This window comes from Salvelinus fontinalis, chromosome 30 (assembly GCF_029448725.1).
Source record: "Salvelinus fontinalis isolate EN_2023a chromosome 30, ASM2944872v1, whole genome shotgun sequence".
Taxonomy (NCBI): domain Eukaryota; kingdom Metazoa; phylum Chordata; class Actinopteri; order Salmoniformes; family Salmonidae; genus Salvelinus; species Salvelinus fontinalis.
Window position 1 is genome coordinate 27,722,980 of NC_074694.1, and position 16,252 is coordinate 27,739,231.

At 39.4% G+C, this 16,252-nt stretch overlaps 1 protein-coding gene across 1 annotated transcript; it reads left to right on the forward strand.

The window, feature by feature from the left end:
- The first annotated feature begins 4,012 nt into the window (after positions 1-4,012).
- Positions 4,013-15,813, forward strand: noxo1b (NADPH oxidase organizer 1b). The gene is made up of 8 exons (XM_055890256.1): positions 4,013-4,194; positions 4,349-4,429; positions 4,552-4,624; positions 7,299-7,482; positions 8,431-8,624; positions 8,921-9,034; positions 11,695-11,812; positions 12,297-15,813. The coding sequence occupies exons 1-8, from the start codon at positions 4,120-4,122 to the stop codon at positions 13,030-13,032; spliced, it is 1,575 nt and encodes a 524-aa protein (XP_055746231.1). The 5' UTR covers positions 4,013-4,119; the 3' UTR covers positions 13,033-15,813.
- The last annotated feature ends 439 nt before the right edge of the window (positions 15,814-16,252 follow it).

The following is a 16,252-nucleotide window of genomic DNA, read 5'->3' on the forward strand; positions in this document are numbered from 1 at the left end:
TTTAGGAATGTCTGTCACCTTACCTATATTTCAGCACAACTGGAATGGACATTTGATTCAATAAATATTTTCAATCGCATGGTGTTATTGCTACTCGACTGTGTTGAGTTAATTTTCCATGAAATCTCTCAGAGTGAAAAACATGTGGGAGGGGCCAAATTATCATATTTCCCAGAATGCTTTGTTGTAGGTGGATTTTTTAAAATAGTTTGTTTTAATATTTATGTTTCCTCATGCACAATGATTGATGAATTAATCTAATACATTTTTCTAAAATAATCCAATCTGTGAGGGGTTGGACTTATCGCACCTATTAATTGTTGTTACAGTTTAGATGATTTAGGTAGTTTCACCACAGCAGTCATCCCGAGTGCAGGTTGTGGGGGATACAATATTTCAAGTCATAGATATTCTCCCTCTGGATGGATTCCGATAGGAATTAGCAATCACTTCACAAACCAGTGTATTGTGACTTGTAGGTCTGATTTGGCCCATGATCCAATATTTTAAGACCAGACTGTTTTTTGTCGAGGATAACTAGGCCATAACTAAAGGCCTAATGAAATGTATAATGTGGTCATAGAGAGGTACTTTTAATTTAAACACATTCACTTAGCCAGTCACTTGGTGAAGGCTTCAGGAATGGAAGGAATTGAAAGCAACATCCACGTAAAAAACACTGTCATAGGTGGGTATCTCTGAATAACGTGTTCATGTGTTTAAAAAGTTTAACAGGCAGCGAATAAACATGTTCTGGTGTTTACAATCTAAACACTGTGACACGTTTTCATTGGAATTCTAAATGCCTTGACGCGTTTAGTTACACTATTCAGAAATCGCTCCGCCATTTTCTGGTTGCTAAAACTCTAACAATTTGCCTAATTTCAGTTTATGTGACAAAATAAGATAGTATAATGTAGAGAATCATTGTACCATCTAAATCTTTGTGAAATATAATTTCCATAACCAAAAATGTTGTTGTTTCAGCTGCTTGAAGCTGGTGTACAAAACTGTAAGTAAAAATAAGAAATCTACCGCTTCTATGTTATATATATATATATATAACTCTATTTTTTTGGTGAATTTGGTCGGGTCCCCCAAAAAGTTACATATTGCCACTTTAAAAAATGTTACAGAAAAATGTTTAGTTATGTGTTCAGATTCTAAACACTTGGTTTTATAGCGTATGTGCACACACGTTATGTTGTCCCCATAAGACAGCGAGCAAATCCTCCCAGAAACAGCCAGTCATCCCCCTTGTGTCCTGTGTCCCGTGTCCAGCCCAGCGAGGTGCATGTGGTTCTTTGTTGTGGTTCCAGGTGTTTGTTGACGTCCACTCAGGTCCTGACAGAGCTGACCTTTACTGACAGAGTCTGGTGGAGGGGTCCTGGCACCCCTTCAGACGCTCCCAAAGCCTGCACCCCTCAGATCCAACCCCCTATCACCACCCTCACTTTGAAGAGACACCTGGGACTGTCTCCCCCATCTAGTCATGACGGGGGAAATTAGAACCGGATGACAGGTGTGGAGTGATTGCACATGCAGCAGGAGGATTTTTTATTAGTAGTCAGATAAACAGAGCCAGGGCCAGAGGTCTGTGGCAGCCAGGGGAAACAAAACAATTTGGCCCAGTTAGGAAGGTGCAAATGGGGAAGGTTGGTATTAGTAGATTATTAAATCAAATCAAAATCAAATTTTATTTGTCACATGCGCCAAATACAACAGGTGTAGACCTTAACGTGAAATGCTTACTTACAAGCCCTTAACCAACAATGCAGTTCAAGAAATAGAGTTAAGAAAATATTTACTAAATAAACTAAAGTAAAAAATCTAATCAAAAGTAACACAATAAAATGACAATAATGAGGCTATATACAGGGGGTACCGATACTGTAAGGGCTGTCTCTCTCCTCATCCTCGGACGAGGAGAGGAGAGAAGGATCATCAAACCAAAATGCAGCTTTCGGGAAATAAGCCATCTTTTTATTTAACACAACGATGGCAACACGAAACAAAACACTTTCAAATATACAAAACAAGAAAACGACATTGACGAAACCTGAACATAAACTTACATAACTAAACGTAAACTCACGGACAGGAAACAGACGACATCAAAATAAACGAACAGCCAAACAGTCCCGTATGGTACATACATTCGACGACACAGGAGACAATCACCCACAAACAAACAGTGAGAACACCCTACCTAAATATGACTCTTAATTAGAGGAGAACGCAAAACACCTGCCTCTAATTAAGAGCCATACCAGGCAACCAAAACCAACATAGAAACAGATAACATAGACTGCCCACCCAAAACACATGCCCTGACCATAAACACATACAAAAACAACATAAAACAGGTCAGGACCGTTACAGATACTGAGTCAATAGGCGGGTGTACATGTCCTCTGTATAATCACAACTTTTGGACATATTTCAACAAAGCTATTTTGTAGTAAGTTGATGAAAACATTTGAAATTTTGAAAACGTTTTTTTAAATATACAAGTAGGAAAGCCTCAAGAAAAATAATCCACTTGTTTAGACAGAAACATTTTGATACTTTTTGAGTAAAGTTGGATGAGTGTGTTGGGGGCAACTAGCCCCTCCCCCACTTACTAGGGGGTATCTGCCCCTGGGGGCTAGTTACCCCTTTATGTTAGGGCTAGTTTATGCTAACTTGCTAGCTAGGAACTTCATTAGTAGTAAATGCTAGCCAGCTAGCTAGTTAGCATAAACTGCTAGGACGGCTAGCTAGCAACCTTACTAACGTAAACTCACGTAAACTCGTACATCGCCTTGGTCCGTACAATTGCCCTTATTTTAGCGCCCCAAAAACGTAATACTTCCAGATCAACTGTAATGTCAATACCATTGTAAAGCACCACTTCTCCCCTTTCCAACAAAATCAATTACATGACCTAAACACTGCCCGTTTCTGCATAATTCAAGCAGGAAATGAGCCCCGTCCGGTCTTTTTAAAAATAGCGGGTGGGGAAGCGAAACTAATGCGTGATAGTGAGAAGGACAGATGTCGTGTGGGAAAATTGCTTATTTCACTCGATCTGTCCAACTTATCACCTTATCGGCTCTAAAATGTAAATAAAACACTATAAAGAGTTTTTATAATGTGTCACTACATACCTATTTGAAGGTTTGAGTCGAATTTGAATCGGGTTTTTAGGGCGGTGCTAAAGTGATCTTAGAAGTAAACAGCGGCTTTGAGAATGATGATTGGATGCAATGATGACGAAAAAAATGACTAGGTATCCTAGTCATTCGAAATGTGCAGTAGCAGAGCATAACAGATTTGCCACATCAATGTTACACTGAATTAATTAGTTAAGTTATTGTTATTAAATGTTATTTTCCAATGAATACTTTTTTATATGAATTACAAACAACTATTGAAAACCTTATGCTCCTGAATGTCATTTTAAAGGCTGCTGGGATTTAAAATCGTGTATTATTCAAATAATATTTAGTGTAATTTACATAATGGATTGTATGGAAAAGAAACAACACAGAAAGAACAAAGACAATTAATGTTGCTTTTTTGTGTCAGCAATTAGAGCGGGGTGCTAGTTACCCCACTACTACCCTATGCCTCCAAATGAATCGATGAGTAACTGTAGGCCTAGCCTGCTGCCTACCCATTACCAAACCCTTGTTTAACTTTATACATTGATTTGTTGGTTCATACTGAATACTGTACTACCCACCGATTCTTCTGTAATTGATTGCTGTGGGTGGTGAACTGGGTGGTTAAAATTGACCGATATAAAAAAATCTATCGAAACCGTCCAATTCACTTCTTGACAAGGCATGCAAATATGTATTCCCTTTAGCCTACAGCCCACCGCCCACAGCCAGGTACAAAGCGCCACCGAGACGAGGAATTTGTTGCATATGCCACGTGTTTTAAATATTTATTCACGTGCACAACCAACGAACTCAGCGCAACCTGGATCGCTCCGGCGGGCGGCTGGTGTGATAACCGACTCCGCCTCTTCTCCCAAAGTATAAATTGTACTCACGCAGCCGATAGAGTGTAAAACAAGAGACTGGAGAGGAGACCATTACCAACGAAAAAAATAGGTCAATAATTTCAGACATGGGAGACCAGATGCGCTATGCCATCAGTGTCCGGATTATTGGAGTGATGCATAAAGAGGCATCTAAAATCAAGGTAAACCACTATATAAATTAATAGTGTAATGTGTGTGTTGTTTGTGTGTGTTATTCCATTTGTGTGTATATAAAGTTATAAATATTTCCTTATATCTGCAATCGTTGAATTGTTACATAATTATAAATGAATGTAATTTAAAACATTTCTACAGATGTTTATGACCTCTGTGCTGTGGTCTGATGAGAGTGAAGTCATTGTCTACAGATCATTGTTGGATTTTAAGGAGTTTCACGTAAGTTTAAAACTTAACCTGTACATCAATATAGAAAATAAAAAAGGATTGATTCATCTTTATCAGCGGATGTGTTGACAATTTGTCATTCAAAACCACTATCCCTCCTCTTATTTCAATAGAGGCAATTGAAGAAGAGGTTTCCCCTTGAGAATCCTTTCCGCAAGAGAGACAGAGTGATTCCCAAATTCAGAGGTAAATCAACATCACAAAAGTCTCATCTGTGCCTCACAATCTACCCCCAAGCAATTTCAACTCTCCTTCATCACTCTCCTATCTCACCTCCTCCTCAGGTTTATGTTGTTCTGCTTCCTATTTTATTTGTATTTAAAAAATAAAAAATAAACGTTATTTAACTAGGCAAGAGTTAAGAACACATTCTTATTTACAATGAAGGCCTGGCAAAAGGCCTCCTGCGGGGCTGGAATAAAAAATAAAATCAAAGAAAAATATAGGAAAAACACACATCATGACACTACATAAAGAGAGACAATACAACACTACATAAAGAGAGACAATACAACACTACATAACGAGAGACAATACAACACTACATAACGAGAGACAATACAACACTACATAAAGAGAGACAACACAACACTACATAAAGAGAGACAATACAACACTACATAACGAGAGACAATACAACACTACATAACGAGAGACAATACAACACTACATAAAGAGAGACAACACAACTCTACATAAAGAGAGACAACACAACACTACATAAAGAGAGACAATGCAACACTACATAAAGAGAGACAATACAACACTACATAAAGAGAGACAATACAACACTACATAAAGAGAGACAATGCAACACTACATAAAGAGAGACAATACAACACTACATAAAGAGAGACAATACAACACTACATAAAGAGAGACAATACAACACTACATAAAGAGAGACAATACAACACTACATAAAGAGAGACAATACAACACTACATAAAGAGAGACAATACAACACTACATAAAGAGAGACAATACAACACTACATAAAGAGAGACAATGCAACACTACATAAAGAGAGACAATACAACACTACATAAAGAGAGACAATACAACACTACATAAAGAGAGACAATACAACACTACATAAAGAGAGACAATACAACACTACATAAAGAGAGACAATACAACACTACATAAAGAGAGACAATGCAACACTACATAAAGAGAGACAATACAACACTACATAAAGAGAGACAATACAACACTACATAAAGAGAGACAACACAACACTACATAAAGAGAGACAACACAACACTACATAAAGAGAGACAATACAACACTACATAAAGAGAGACAATACAACACTACATAAAGAGAGACAATACAACACTACATAAAGAGAGACAATACAACACTACATAAAGAGAGACAATACAACACTACATAAAGAGAGACAATGCAACACTACATAAAGAGAGACAATACAACACTACATAAAGAGAGACAATACAACACTACATAAAGAGAGACAACACAACACTACATAAAGAGAGACAACACAACACTACATAAAGAGAGACAATACAACACTACATAACGAGAGACAACACTACATAAAGAGAGACAATACAACACTACATAACGAGAGACAATACAACACTACATAAAGAGAGACAATACAACACTACATAACGAGAGACAACACTACATAAAGAGAGACAATACAACACTACATAAAGAGAGACAATACAACACTACATAAAGAGAGACAATACAACACTACATAAAGAGAGACAATGCAACACTACATAAAGAGAGACAATACAACACTACATAAAGAGAGACAATACAACACTACATAAAGAGAGACAATACAACACTACATAAAGAGAGACAATACAACACTACATAAAGAGAGACAATACAACACTACATAAAGAGAGACAATGCAACACTACATAAAGAGAGACAATACAACACTACATAAAGAGAGACAATACAACACTACATAAAGAGAGACAACACAACACTACATAAAGAGAGACAACACAACACTACATAAAGAGAGACAATACAACACTACATAAAGAGAGACAATACAACACTACATAAAGAGAGACAATACAACACTACATAAAGAGAGACAATACAACACTACATAAAGAGAGACAATACAACACTACATAAAGAGAGACAATGCAACACTACATAAAGAGAGACAATACAACACTACATAAAGAGAGACAATACAACACTACATAAAGAGAGACAACACAACACTACATAAAGAGAGACAACACAACACTACATAAAGAGAGACAATACAACACTACATAACGAGAGACAACACTACATAAAGAGAGACAATACAACACTACATAACGAGAGACAATACAACACTACATAAAGAGAGACAATACAACACTACATAACGAGAGACAACACTACATAAAGAGAGACAATACAACACTACATAAAGAGAGACAACACTACACTATATAAAGAGAGACAATACAACACTACATAACGAGAGACCTAAGACAACAACATAGCAAGGCAGCAACACATGACAACACAGCATGGTAGCATCACAACATGACAACAACATGGTAGCAGCACAAAACATGGTACAAGCATTATTGGGCACAGACAACAGCACAAAGGGCAAGAAGGTAGAGACAACAATACATCTTTCAAAGCAGCCACAACCGTCGTAAGAGTGTCCATGATTGAGTCTTTGAATGAAGAGTCCTACCTCAATGAAAAAGTGTAACCCTTCAATTAAAACATATAGAAAACATTTTCCATTCTTTCTCTTCACTAAATATGGAAGACATTTTCCTTTCTTTCACTGCAAATAATGAGTGCGTAGCTGACCTTTTTCATTTTCCTCTTCTGTTCTTCCCAGCCATAGCTATGAGGAGAAAGATCCAGGTGAAGGATCCTAGTTGGTCAATGCGTCGGATGAATTTACTGGAAAACTACTGCAGCGAGCTGCTCAGGTGTGACCCCGTGGTGAGCTGCAGTTCAGAGGTCACCCAGTTCTTCATGCCCAAAGACCACGACCTGCAGGCAGACTTCACCAAAAACAGGTACACACTTTACAAACATCCCTCCTTTTTATGTGGGCGTTTCAGCCTAGCAAGTCATTTTTCAGCCTTCTTATTTCACTACACTTATTATTAAAATCGTACTGAATGAGACCGTCTACTCTGCTTACTAAATGACAACAACATTTTATGCACCTAGCACTCGGGCCTTCTCATGAAAAATACTTTCAAAGAGTTGCAACTTGCAAGGTTGCCTCTGTTCCTCTGTCTAAAGAAACACACAGCAGACAGAGATGGGAAAAAAATTACTAAATACAATTACAAAATAGAATAAAGATGCATAAAAATAAATGACAAAATACTTAAATACTTAAAATACAGAAATACATTTGCAAGTTGCCTGCCGAACAGCAACACCATTCTCAGTAATGGTTACAGAAACGTTTTAGTTGCTATGACAGTGATATGTTGTTGTTTATCTACCTCAGTTGAATGCACTGACTGTAAGTCACTCTGGATAATTGTCTGCTAAATGACCAAAATGTAAATGGGGAAATGAACTGCAAAGCACACTGGGTATTATTATTAGCCTTGTTCCGGGACGAAGCTCATTAGAATACTACTCGGCATACTTTGCAATTGTTAATTTTTACATATACATTTATATTTAGTTTAGCAGACGCTCTCGTCACACCATAGTGCCATCCGAATTCTGATATTAATGCAGGGTGAAAGGGGGGCACAAAATTGTGAACTGCAACAACAAAAAATGTATAGAAAAGTATTTTGTATTTTGAAAATAAAAATTACAGCTCTCGAAAGTATCTTGTTACAAAATACATTGGAATGTAGTTCAGCACAGTGTAATACAAATGACATAATACTCAGAAGTAATTGAAATACATATTTCAAATACATGTAACAAAAATACTGCCCATCTCTGCCAGCAGGTAAAAACGTTAACAATGTCTGTTTGTCTCCTCTCCACAGCGTCATGATCCTACCATCGGAGGATGGGCTGGAGGACATGAGTGGGCAGCGTCTGAGCCTGGGCAATGTGACACACCCTTTTGTGAGCCAGTCTTACTGCTGTGTGGGGCCCTACAACACCAAGGACACTAAGAACAGGCCCTTTAAAGTGGCCTTGGATGAGAGGCTGGATGTGCTCATCAAAGACCCAGCAGGTTAGAGTCCTCTTTGATTTAGTTTACAATTTTGACATAGGTTAGCCCACATTTAATTTCTCCCTCCACTGTCAACCTGGGATAGGCTCCACTTTCAAGCTTTGTGTGGAGAAGCATGGAAATCAAGACTAGTGTAATTAAGATACATTTATGGGAGAATAGATACTTGCATCCTCCGTCATTATAAATAAGAATTTGTTCTTAAATGGCTTGCCTAGTTAAATAAAGGTTAAATAAAAATAAAATTAAATAAAAATCCTCGTATATACTGTGTCTGTTTATGTGTGTTCATTCAGGATGGTGGCTGGTGGAGAACGAGGATAAACAGTTGGCCTGGTTCCCTGCTCCTTACCTGGAGGTGTGTGAGGCAGAGAACGATGAAGATGGATTGGATGGAATTCCCTTGGGGGGTAAGATACTTTTGAATCTATATTGATACATATCCTGTCCACAGTCCAAACTTAATCACAGTAAATGTTGTGAAAGTTTGTTTAATATACTAAGCCTACTATGGATTGCAGTTAGCTTATACCATTACACCATTACAAACATTCAGTTTTGTGGTTAGAAAATTCCACAGCCAGCCAAACACTAGGGGGATGTCCTAAACTAGATACCATTTTTAAACATTTTATTTAACCTTTATTTAACCTGGTAGGCCAGTTGAGAACAAGTTCTCATTTACAACTGCGACCTGGCCAAGATAAAGCAAAGCAGTGGGACACAAACAACAACACAGAGTTAGACATGGGATAAACAAACATACAGTCAATAACACAATAGAAAAAAAAAATCTATATAGTGTGTGCAAATGAGGTAAGATTAGGAGGTAAGGCAATAAATAGGCCGTAGTGGCGAAGTAATTACAATTTAGCATTTAAACACTGGAGTGATAAATAATCCTCATCCCAACATAGTAGATAATGACCAGTGATGTACATAAACCCTGGATTGCTGATGCTGTGTATTGGCCCTTGAGAGGCTTTGAAGCCACCGGTCAGCCATATTGGCACCCCCCAGTAGGAGCAGTCCTCCACAGAGTACCACAGTAGGAGTCATAATACCCATAAAACCTAGTGGTCAAATAGGGAAATGGTTCCAATCATTTTTCCACCATTCATTTTTCCCATAGGGGATTTTAGAAACACTTAAAATAAGTGTTGTTTCGTGTAGGCTTACCCTGGTGTGACGTTTTCATAACTGTGTGTAAATATCTCTAGGACAACAAGACTTTATCTTTATCAATATATTCGCCTGTACCCCCCCCCCCCCCCCCCCCCCCAAATGAAATGCTAGTTAGCTGCTAATGTGTCTATCAAACAGAACTACAAATGCCATTATGATCTGGATGAGACTGCCGAATCGAGGCAAAGGAAAGAATCTCTGGATTAACTATCAAATGGTAACTAAATGTACAGTACACTGAACAAAAATATAAACGCAACATGCAATAATTTCAAAGATTTTACTGAGTTACAGTTCATAAGAGGAAATCAGTAAATTGAAATAAATTCATTTGGCACGAATCTATGGATTTCACATGACTGGGAATACAGATATGCATCTGTTGGTCACAGATACAGTACCTTAAGAAAAAATGGGCCTCAAAATGGGCCTCAGGATCTCATCACACTATTTCTGTGTATTTAAATTGCCAATCGCTAAAATGAAATTGTGTTTGTTGTCCGTAGCTTATGCCTGCCCATATCATAACCCCACCACCAACATGGGGCACTCTGTTCACAACGATGACATCAGCAAACCGCTCGCCCACACAACGCATTACACACACATGGTTTGCGGTTATGAGGCCGGTTAGACGTACTGCCAAATTCTCTAAAATGACGTTGAAGGTGGCTTATGGTAGAGAAATTACCATGAAATTCTCTAGCAACATTTGACATTTACATTTTAGTAATTTAGCAGACGCTCTCATCCAGAGCGATTTACAGTAATGAGTGGAGCTGGAGCTGGTATAGAGTAGGTGTGATGGGTTCTTAACCCTCAGCTACTCTGATATCAATGTGAAATAATCTACAGTGGATCTACTGTTTACAATACAGACTGGAACATGGGCTTTGTTTTTGTTTTACATGTAATCCGTTGTTACTCCCCAACCCTAGTAATGATCATGCAGTATAGTAAGCTTTTTGATATGCCACACCCGTCAGGTGGATGGATTATCTTGGCAAAGGATAAATACTCACTAACAAGGATCTAAACAAATTTGTGCACAAAATTTGAGTGAAATAATATTTTTGTGCGTATGGAAAATGTACCTGTTAGCAAAGGTGTCAGCTAGAGATGACATACAGGAGCTTTCAGGGATTTGTTGTTTTGCATGATGTCTACTTTGATGATAATTAGCATTTTCGAAAAAGAGCATAAATAGTGCCGAATATATTGATAAAAGTCACCTTGTCCGAGAGAGATATACATGCTTATCAAAATGTCATTCCAGGGTAAGCCTACACAAAAACACAGCCCTTATTCTAAATGTTTCTAAAATCCCTTATGGGAAAAATGAATGGTGGAAAAAAGATTGGAACCATTTCCCTGTTTGACTGCTGTGTTTTATGGGTATTATGACTCCACTGTGAGGCTCTATACGATTGCCTGTATTTAAGTATATATTTCTTGTTGTTGTGGGGCCAGTAACATTTGTAATCTAAAACAATTACATAAAAATAAAAATAAATGAATGTATTTTTCATTTTACATATTTATGTTTAGCTCACATAATATAATGTAAAAGTATGCATTAAGGTGACTGTAATAGAATACATGTGGCAAAACGAATGTATACATTAATAAATGCATTTCTATAGTTTACAAAATATGCAGGCACAGTGGCTCCAACACAGCGCCCCCTATCAGTCATGTAGTGTATATAAATCATGGAGAACGACAGACTGAGATTGCATTCCAGATTACAAGATTGCATGACACTTTCTGTCATGGTTTTGAGATTTCTCAAGATCCAATATCAATAAATGCCCTGAAGGCTTGCTGTAGATTATGTAGAAAGGAATCTCTGTTGTTTTAACCTGCTTCCTGGTTTGTCCCTTAGGAACTCTCTACTGCGCTGTGAGGAGTTACTCCACTACGAAGCATGACGAGGTGCCTGTTCCTATTGGCTCTGTGGTCGAGGTGCTGAGGAAATCAGACGACGGATGGTGGCTGATCAGGTATGTCAACTTGTAACTTGACTATCTGTCTGCCTGTCTGCCTCTCAGAATGCTACACAGACAAAGCAACCAACACTGCGTTTCATTGTCGGGTCTGTAATACAAGACAATGCAAACAATGTACAACCTCTCATTGTCTTATCGGAGAAAGTGTGGCAGCAGGTGTGTGGGAGGAACTGTTGAATGCATTGTCGCTCCAAACGTGATTATGGCCACCAAAAGTTAATACCTGAAATAAAATGACATAAATCAGGGAATCCTGTGGTTTTCTTACAGAGGTATTTGGTAACGAATAACAGTAAGGAGAGTAGGGATAACATAGCACTTGTTGGTGGTTTCCTTTGACAAATGACGATTGATGGTGACGAACGGCGCCACTTCAACGTTCTGTTCAGCAAAGACATGAGTGTCATGACCAGAAGATGTCCTCTAATCAAAAACAAACTCTTTGAACGCTGAGTGACACAACTCTTTTCCCCTCCAGGTATAATGGCAGAACGGGCTACTCTCCCTCCATGTACCTGCAGCCTTACAACAACCCACGTGCTGGCCTCCACAACCTGCAGAGGAAGCTGCACAGCTCCTCTCTCAATCTGGCAACCCACATGGACAGCTCTACTCTCAACTTGGCATCCAGCAGAGACAGCCAATCTGGCAACTGTTACCCACCCACCCTGTATGAGGAGACAGGGCTGCAGCATCACACATCGACCCAGCCCAGGGATGATCCGTACCGGGCCTCCCTTCTCCAGAAGACCCGCTCTCTGGAGCTTCTGTCTGAGACCCGTCCCGACATGGCCGTCCCTCCATCCCAAAGAGAGAGAGAAGACCTTGAGTCAAATCCGGATCCAGCAATCCGCAAGAGCAGCATCAGCTGGGCCAAGTCCTCCGACTCTGACATCAGCTCATCAGGCCGGAATGTCAGGACGTCTTCTTCCAGCTGCAGTGAGGAGGAGCCCCAGAGCCCCCCAAACAGCCCCAGGTCTTCACCCCAGCCAAGGGAGAGTGGCAATCGCAGCATCCCAGATAAGAGTCTGTCAACCAGCCCTAGCTCCAGGTCTGAGACTGGGTCCTGTAAGATGCCCACCGCTGCACCCAGGGTGCCCCCGCGACCCAGAGCCCAGGAGATCCTGACCCGGTGTACCACCATGACCCGCAAGGCTGCCTTAGCCTCCAGAGGGAGGCTGTTCTCCCTGCAGGACCCCGTCCAGACCCACTAGAAAGGCTGGGAGCGGTGGTTGGGGAACTGGGAGATGGGGTTAGGGTTGTGGGGAGCCGTGGGTGGTGGAGAGTGGGGTTTTTGGGGTTAGGATTACGCTATTCTCTCCTGGCCGACTTTACGTGAAGCACAATACTTTGAGAATGGCTTGCAATACTAGGGTAAAATTTGCATAAAAATGCCTATTCTGTATGTTACATTAACCATGAGTCCATGCAACCATTTTTATGCGAGTAAAGTACTTGTTGAATAAAAAACTCACTACAGGACTGATGGAAACGGTATAATTGTTAGTAAACTTTCTAAATCTCGACAGAACAAAATACGTAAGACAGGGGGATAAGTTTTTGTCTGTGAAATACACTACATGACCAAAAGTATGTGAACAACTGCTCGTCGAACATCTCCTTCCAAAATTATGGTCATTAATATGGATTTGGTCCCCCCTTTGTCGCTTCACCAGCCTCCACTCTTCTGGGAAGGCTTTCCACGAGATGTGGTAGCATCGGCGTTCCAATTCATCCCAAAGGTGTTAGATGGATTTGAGGTCAGGGCTCTGTGCAGGCCAGTCAAGTTCTTCCACACCGATTTCGACAAACCATTTCTGTATGGACCTCGCTTTGTGCACAGGGGTAATGTCATGCTGAAACAGGAAAGGGCCTTCCCAAAACTGTTGCCAAACAATTGGAAGCACAGAATCGCCTAGAATGTCATTGTATGCTGTAGCGTTAAGTTTTCCCTTCACTGGAACTAAAAACAGCCCCAGACCATTATTCCTCCTCCACCAAACTTTACAGTTGGCACTATGCATTGGGGCAGGAAGTGTTCTCCTGACATCCACCAAACCCAGATTTGTCCATCGGACTGACAGATGTTGAATCGTGACTCATTACTCCAGAGAACGCGTATCCACTGCTCCATAGTCCAATGGCGGCGAGCCTTAAACCACTCCAGCCGACGCTTGGCATTGCGCATGGTAATCTTAGGCTTGTGTGCGGCTGCTCGGCCATGGAAACCCATTTCAGTTATTGTGCTGACGTTGCTTCTAGAGGCAGTTTGTAACTCAGTAGTGAGTGTTGCAACCAACCGAGGACAGACGATTTTTACGCGCTTCAATACTTGGCAGTTCCGTTCTGTGAGCTAGTGTTGCCTACCACTTCATGGCTGAGCCGTTGTTGCTCCTAGACGTTTCCACTTCACAATAACAGCACTTACAGTTGACCAGGGCAGCTCTAGCAGGGCAGAAATTTGACAAACTGACTTGTTGGAAAGTTGGCATTCTATGACGGTGCCACATTGAAAGTCACTGAGCTCTTCAGTAAGGCCATTCTACTACCAGTGTTTGTCTATGGAGATTGCATGGCGGTGTGCTCGAATTTATACACCTGTCAGCAACGGGTGTGGCTGAAATAGCCAAATCCACTAATTTGAAGGGGTGTCCACATACTTTTGTATATATGGTGTAGATCATGCACCAGATGCAGTGGAAATGCTTTAATGCGCATTTGTTGAAGAATAATCCTCATGTGGCAGTAAACTTTCAGTCACGTGATGCTATGTTGTGTAGTCCTCCCACTACGACTTGGAAAAGCACAGTTTATTAGTCTACAGATTCAATTAGTAATGATGAACCTCACAGGGTGGTGAAAGTGTATGGTGATGATGAGCTTGATACTCCTTAAAATGTCGAGGGTCCTAATTTTATGCTGGTGACATGTTGATCGGGGCTTGGCTGTCAATTGACAAATAAATATGATCTTGCTTTTAACCATAATCAGATTTAAAGATGAGATGGAAACAGACTGTACTTATTTTTTTTATTAGTTAAATGAAAAATTATACGACAAAGTGATTTTTATGTGCACTACGTCATTACGAACAGCTGTTCATCTTCATGAAGCCAGTTTGATGTAAACAAACAAAAGGTAAAATGTGGATATTTTTTGGGTGCGCATATTCAAATATTTGCTTGAAATTCTTTCGACAAATTGATGGAAATCTAGCTAATGTTGAACATTAAAATGTGCTGACAACTTTCTGATGTTATTTATAATTGATCAACTATTGCTATTTAATTATACTTATTTAAATTAGCGTGAAATGCTCACAGGTTATAAAGGTAGAAATGAATTGGCTAATAGTCTTTACCTTTTAAAGCCACATTCCTTAATTTGTGCATACCCTTAAAGAGTAGACCCCAAACAAAAAAATAATTTTACATGCAAATAATAATAATTTTACTAGTCACTACTACTACTCCTATTACTACACGGTAACAGCTGAAACAAGCACACAAATGTTCACAAAAATGTTCCTTTTCTATTTTGAGATGAAACATTATATTCTGATGATATTTTCAATGCACCTTTCCTGTCTGTATGATTTTAATATGAAGGAATGAGACACGGTTGTCTCTGAAAGATATGGGATGACACAGAATTAAATATAGTATGCTTGTATGATATAATTTGTATCTATTTTGCTTTAATATCGTAGATTGATTTTCATTATGATGTTGAACTTGCGCATTTGTTCCCAGAGGGACATTTTCAAGGGGGTTCAGTTTCAATGTATTATTGAAATGCATTATTGAACATTGAAATGTTCTACCCCTTTAGAGTTGACCAATGACTGGTTGCTTTGTTGTAGCATACATATCATTCTTCTATTGGTGTCTGAAGTCACTGTTATTCCATACTGGAATTTTACTGTAACTATTTACCATTACTGTCTGTATGCCTTATATGCAATCAACATTATCCTATAAACTGAATTCAATGTATTTGTCTTCTCTCTTTCCAAGTCTTATTTTTTTTTTACAGTGGTCATGTTTCATATATCTTCCACCTGTATAGTAATTGTGTATTGTATTTTACAGTATTGTACTCTAGAGGTCTTGTACATGGCTCAGTTCAAAAGAGCATAGCGCTAGCACCACCAGAGTTGTGGGTTTGATTCCCACTGCGGTCACATCCCAAAATGTGGGCACTGTTGTCACTTTTGATAAAAGTGTCTGCTACGTAATGGCATATATTACGGTATTACAGTACCGTATTGCCCCCCACCCATCAAAAAGACTCCACAACTTCATTTTGGACACATCTTTACTGTATAGGGGATGCATTTCAGTCTTGTTGTGGACTTTCTGCATAATTTGAGTATTGGGATTGTATTACTGCGCTATAGGAGCTTTTTGCTGCACCTGTACAAGACCAATAAAC

Coding starts and splice junctions, on each gene's coding strand:
- noxo1b (XM_055890256.1), top strand. CDS start 4,120: ATGGGAGACCAGATGCGCTATGCCATCAGTGTCCGGATTATTGGAGTG. Junction 4,195..4,348: donor AAGAGGCATCTAAAATCAAG/GTAAACCACTAT, acceptor ACATTTCTACAG/ATGTTTATGACCTCTGTGCT. Junction 8,625..8,920: donor GCTCATCAAAGACCCAGCAG/GTTAGAGTCCTC, acceptor GTGTTCATTCAG/GATGGTGGCTGGTGGAGAAC.